Source organism: Podarcis gaigeae (genome assembly GCF_964106915.1).
Source record: "Podarcis gaigeae genome assembly, chromosome: 11".
In the NCBI taxonomy this organism is placed as follows: domain Eukaryota; kingdom Metazoa; phylum Chordata; class Lepidosauria; order Squamata; family Lacertidae; genus Podarcis; species Podarcis gaigeae.
This window is the reverse complement of record NC_139687.1, coordinates 4,142,563-4,148,562: the sequence shown is the minus strand read 5'-3', so window position 1 is coordinate 4,148,562 and position 6,000 is coordinate 4,142,563. Positions and strand designations below refer to the sequence as shown.

Sequence of the window (6,000 nt, the reverse complement as noted above, 5' to 3'; positions counted from 1 at the left end):
CTCTCTCAGCAGATCATTCAAGAGACGCCACATTACAGGAACGATGCATCTCCCATGACCTGGACCATGCTGGCTGCAGTCAGCGTCGAGGGGCCAAGGGCGGGACTCTGCCTAAGGCACCTTCTTCTGGGTCCCTCCTCAATGGAGTCTCCCCCCCCCAGCTCAGAGCCCCCGAGAGAGGTCCACCTGAGGCTGCAGCCTGCAGGGCTCTTCTTTTGCGAAGCTGACGGAGAGCCTCTTTGGCCCAGCTAGCGCTCCAGTTTGCAAACCCAGAAAATATGATCCCCAGGCGCGCCACGGCCGAAGAAAGCCCAGCCCACGACCGGCCCCGAGCAGCGCCTCCGGATCGGGCGCAGGGGCGGGGCCGCGCTGGGGGCGGGGCTTGGGCTGCGCGGGCGATAGCGTCTGGCGCAGAAAGCGACCCGCGCGCAGCCCGTCCGCCTTGGCGCCTTCCCTGCGGCAGCTGCGCGCGCTCCGTGGCCCGAGAGCCGGAGCAGGACTCGGCGTGTCCCTGGCAGGCGAGAGTCTTCCTCGGCATGGGCGGGCAGTGCTGCTGCTTATCCTCGGAGGAGAAAGCGAACAGGATGCTGAGCTTGGAGATTGAGCGCCGGCTGCGCCAGGACAAGCGAGACTCGCGCAAGGAGCTCAAGCTGCTGCTGCTGGGTGAGTTTCTGCGCGAGGAAAGCCTCCCGCGCTCTCCAGCCAGGATGCTCAGCGAGAGCTCTCCGCTTGTAGGATATTCCGGCTTTGCTTTTCCATAACTTGAGCCCGCGAGAACAGCTCGACCCGACCCGTCTTGCAACAGGTGAAACGATGCTCGAGGCTCTGGGTGTGTGCAGACTGCATTTTCAATACCGTTAGCACATTTGCAGTGTTTTTAAAAACCACTTTAGTGATTTAAAAAAATCTGGACTGCAATTCATAAACCTACTTATTAATCATTTAAGATGTTACCTTTAATGTTCATGCATGGTGTTTTGCATTCTTGCTTGGGTACTTTGTAAATTAGACCATCCTTGCTCTAAGCTTAGACAGAGACTGAAGTTCCTTCCAGGGGATCTCCCTCATTTTTTTGCAGGGAGGTGAGATGACATTGGCTGTTAATTGAGCATCCACTCTGATTTGTTTGTGGCGAGGTTTGGCAATGTCAAGCATCAAGCATCATCCCACACTTTCCAGTGTGTTTTCCCATCACTTTCTGCATTGCAAAAACATTCTATCTCTTTTGGAAGCAGGTTAGCTCTGCAGGACCTCCAAATCAACTTTAATTGCACAGCCTGCTGATATATGATTGAAGTTCAGCTGAAAACGACGACTGTCTGGAAGTGAACTTAGTATACTAAGAGGAAGATGCTTGTTCAAGGCCACTTAGAACTGTTTCTAGCATTACATCTCCTACCTCCTTTGTTTTTAATGCAGCTACAGAGAGTGGAATGCAGGAAGCTGCCTCACTAATTGTCTGGGGACAAGCAACAGTCCATCCCCTGGACTCTATCTGGAATGGCTAATGAATTCCATAATCTTCAGGGTGGGCCTTGAAGGCCAATTAACTCAGGTTTGAAAGTGAGCTTTAAAAAGTGGGTTAAAGGATAGGGGCAGAATTTGTGTGCACTAGTTGTGTAGCTGTATGATTTATTCACCACTCTGTTGCCATTAGATTTCCAGTATGGTTGGACAGGCACTTTCCGGTGATGCCACTAAGGCTGGGTTCTTATATTGCCTCTGTGGTGTGGGAGCTGCAGGCCTTCTATCTGACGCGGTGAATAGATGTTATGTGGACTCAATGGAGTTTCAAATCCCCATTGAGATGACCTTGGACCAATTACTATCTTTCAGCCTAATCTCCCTCACAGGATTGTTATGCAAAGAACACTGGGGGTAATTAATCTTTAGCCTAAAGAAGGCTAAGGCTAAATCCAATATTAGTTCTACTACTACATCCATTCAAACGAATAAACATGGATATCTTAGGTCCATTAATTTCAGTTACTCAGAGGAGAACTAAGTTGAATGCATCCCCAAGGGTAGACTTGATAGTAGCCTTCAAATATCTGAAACTATTGCATACAGAAGGTGGTGTAGACGTTTCTCTGTTGCTCAAGATGGCTGGACTAGAACCAATGAGTGCTGGTTGCAGGAAAGCAGATTTTGACTAGATGTAAGGAGAACCTTCCAAAGTCTGTTTGAACAGACTGCCTAGGGAGGTTGAGGTCTCCTTCACTGGAGGCATTTAAGCAGAGTATGGACAGCTGTCTGCCAGGGAAACTGTAATTGCAGCTTGTATTGTGGATCCTGCACTGAACAGTAGATTGGGCTAGATAATGATGATCATTTTATTATTTGTACCCCTGCCATTTGACTGGGTTGCCCCAGCCACTCTGGGACATTAAAAACTCCCCTATACGGGGCTGTATAGCCCTGTCTAGCCACCAAGATCCCTTCCAGCTCTTTAATTTTATAATAATTATTATTTTAACAATTAGCATTGACCTTGCAGGTCCTATACTGCACCATGCAAGGTTAATGGGAAAACCCAGGAACAAGCAAAAAGAGCAGTGAAGTGGGGTGGAAGGTTTCTACAAGGAGAAAAAATGGAACTTTAGTTAAGCAATCAGAAGTACTGTAATATATGACTTCCTTTGGACAATAACACTACAGGTGGCTAGCGCCAGAGTACTAGACACTGGTGGCAAGAACTGAAGAAAAGAGGAGGCGCCATTTGCTGCTGAGGTAAAGCCTTGATGATGGTGTCTGGTACAGAGAGACATAGGGAGGTAGTCAACATCATTCTAAATTGTCAGTGCAAGCATTTCTGCTTGCCAAATGGACTGATCCCCTCCCCCCCCCATTGTAGGTGTTCTCCCATCCCTCCAGAGCGATTTTGGAGGAGGTGGGGAAGCCCTGATGCACTAGGGGGATCCCTTGTGCTGGCTTCTGCTAACCCACACAGGAGTGCGTGAGCTTATAAGATCTCAGCCTGCAAAACAAAGTTGCGGAATAAACAACGAAGTTTCTGGGTGTTCAGAATGATTGTGTCTAAATTAAATGTAAGGGGACCCCTGACCATTAGGTCCAGTTGCGGACGACCCTGAGGTTGCTGCACTCATCTTGCTTCATTGGCCGAAGGAGCCGGCGTACAGTTTCCGGGTCATGTGGCCAGCATGACTAAGCCGCTTCTGGAGAACCAGAACAGCACACAGAAACGCCGTTTACCTTCCCTCCTGAGTGGTACCTATTTATCTACTTGCACTTTGATGTGCTTTTGAACTGCTAGGTTGGCAAGAGCAGGGACCGAGCAACGGGAGCTCACCCCGTCGTGGGGATTCGAACTGCCAACCTTCACAGAGCCCTTGGCTCTGTGGTTTAGACCACAGCCCCACCCGCATCCCTCGTGTGTAAATTAGGGAGCGCTAAATAAGGGATTGTTGACACTCATGCAGCTGCTGCTTCTGCTCTATACCTTGACCAAGTCAAGCAGTGGTCACCTTTGCTCCTAACCTCTCAATTACAATTTATCTGGAACCTCAGTAGGTACAGCTGAGGCCAGTGACATTCCTCCATTCCTCCTCTGCTCAGGTCGTCCCTTCTATCCTATAATTCTCAGGAAATTCCAAAGGAACAAGAGTCCTCTTCTTTCAGTTAGTCGCCTGAATAAACAAGTTTCAAGGTCCCACCATTTTCTTCCTCAGTCTAGAAAGGGAAATACTTTTTTCTCCAAATGTGACCACTGACAGTCAGGCAGCACCTGCCCTTTAGCAGCATCACTAGAGACCCTGCTCCGCCTCTGCTCACAAGTACCGAACTCCTCTCCCCTCCAGGGCAGCATTTTTCTTTAAGCCAATATCCTTCCTCTTAATAATAAATCGTATCTCGACATCTCTTTAAGTTCATGTTCTCAGAGCCTTTTTTGTGGGGAGGGGATAAGCTCTAATTTCCCAATGACATCCATCAAAACAAAAAGGCTCCCCCTTTTCATTCCTTTCAGTCCACATGCAGCCCCAAATCTTCTTTTAAATATCAAAGTTACATTGTGAATCAAACAATCCTCACTTGTATATCTTCAAACTTTATACTGTTTTGAGAGAGGGTTGCCAAATCATAGACCTAAGGACTTCCTCTCCTCCATCCACTGCCAACACAAGTAGAATTTTCTCCTGATTTCAAACTTTAGTTCCACGCAGCTGGATAATCCACAGTTGTTTTCCACATAATGTCCACATCTCCTCTGGTGAATGCGAATTTCATTAGCCAATTTTCATATGCTTTGGAAAAAGGTGGTTGAGATAGAAATTTAATTTCCAAATGCATGTGGCTTGAGCCAAGTTCAGTTAATTAAGGATAACTCTGTGGACATACATGGAAACAACATTGTCAAAGAAAAGATAATTGTTAACAGCAGAATCCTTTGCCCACTTACTTGGCAGTAAGTCCCATTGTGACTGTCTTCCATGCATAGAGTCAGGATGGCTGGCTGCAATACTGAAAATGCAGGCTGGGAAACAGGGCTGTGCAAAGCTGGTAGACCCAGGCCAGATAGGAAATGTAGGCCTCATTTAAATAATCTTTACCAAAGGGTTTCCCTTTGCCTTTACCAGGGGGATTTGAATAAGTCCCCTCAAATTTGTAGGCCCATGCCAATTGGCTCTCCCTGGTCCCCACTCCAGTCTCACCTGCTGGGAAACATATGCCATTGAATGCACTGGAATTTGTTTGCAAGACTATGTTTGTTTGTTTCAGGCATTTATATGCCACTTAATCATTAGCATTTCTAAGTGGCTTAAGTTTGGGCCTTAACTTTGCACACATCATCATCAGCAGCAGCAGCAGCAGCAGCAGCTTTGTATCAGTCAGGTACTGAAGGGTGACCCTAGAGTCAGTGTTGAATGGAGTATACATGTAAAGATGCTTTGTCAACAGGGGCAGCGGAAGGGGGGTGCAGTGGAGGCGGGGCGCCCCAGGCGTCACCACTGAGGAGGGTGACAAAATGCCAGGCAGCACTCACCGCAGGGCCTGCAGCGCACCCGAGCCACATGTCTCTCCTGGGAGTGATGCAGTGGCTTGGCTGCCCGCAAGCTCCATGCTGCCCCAAATGGTCTGCCCGCTGCCTCCCCCTCAGCTGTTGGGCCACTGAGTGGGAGGAGGCAGGCAGACTCCTCGGAGGCCCCGCAGAGCGCCCTGCCCCTGGGCACAGGGCACGCACACCGCCCCAGGAGCCCAATCAGCTTCCTCCACCGCTGTTTGTCAATGGGACTCACTAACTTTTTAATAACGCATTGCTTTGTCCTTTTCATTTCTCTCTCTCTCTCTCTCTCAATTTAAGACTCTTCATGCAGTCATTTACCAATTCTTTAATGTGGTTGCACAATGTATACAATCAGCAGAAATGACAGAACAGTGGGTTTTGGCAAGGCGGTAATAAAACATTACTAGATGTTTTAGATGTTTCTTAAGCAATTGGTTTTAAATAATTGTTTAGGATTCAAAGCCATAGTATCCACAGTTCAACGTATGCAAAAATGTCCTAGTAAAGTTAGTTGAGGATGTGTACTTTGATTGCTATAAATGGGTTGTGCTCTTCTAATATGTGTCTGAGCTCTCTTAATCTATTTTGCTAGGCAGAATAAGAGGACTGGTAGGCCACATTCAGCTAAGGACCAGAGATTTCCCACTCCTGTCTGCTAGTGGCTCTCCACCTTTTGGAGAGGAGTTTTTCCTACCTTAACAGGAGATGCCAGGGGTTGAATCTGGGACCTTCTACGTGCAAAGCACATGCTCTGCTGCTGTGCTACACTGCTTGCCAGTTGAATCATAAAATTGTAGAGTTGGAAGGGACCCTGAGGTTCATCTTGCCCAAGCCCCTGCAAGGCAGGAACATGCAGTTGCCCCATGCAGGGATCGAACCTGCAACCTTGGGGTTATCAGCACCATGCTCTAACCAGCTGAGCTATTGGTGGAAGCTAAAAAGTTGAACTATCACTCACCTGGCCTGCCCAAAAAGGA

General features: G+C 48.1%; 1 protein-coding gene across 1 annotated transcript in view; it reads left to right on the top strand.

Moving 5' to 3' along the window:
- Positions 1 to 515: 515 nt before the first annotated feature.
- LOC310826784 (guanine nucleotide-binding protein subunit alpha-14-like) overlaps positions 516 to 6,000 on the top strand; it is a 30,753-nt gene continuing 25,268 nt past the window's right edge. Inside the window, exon 1 of the mRNA XM_083702115.1 lies at positions 516 to 663. Coding sequence (XP_083558241.1) covers positions 537 to 663 — 127 coding nt within the window. The 5' untranslated portion in view covers positions 516 to 536. The remainder of the gene's footprint in view (positions 664 to 6,000) is intronic.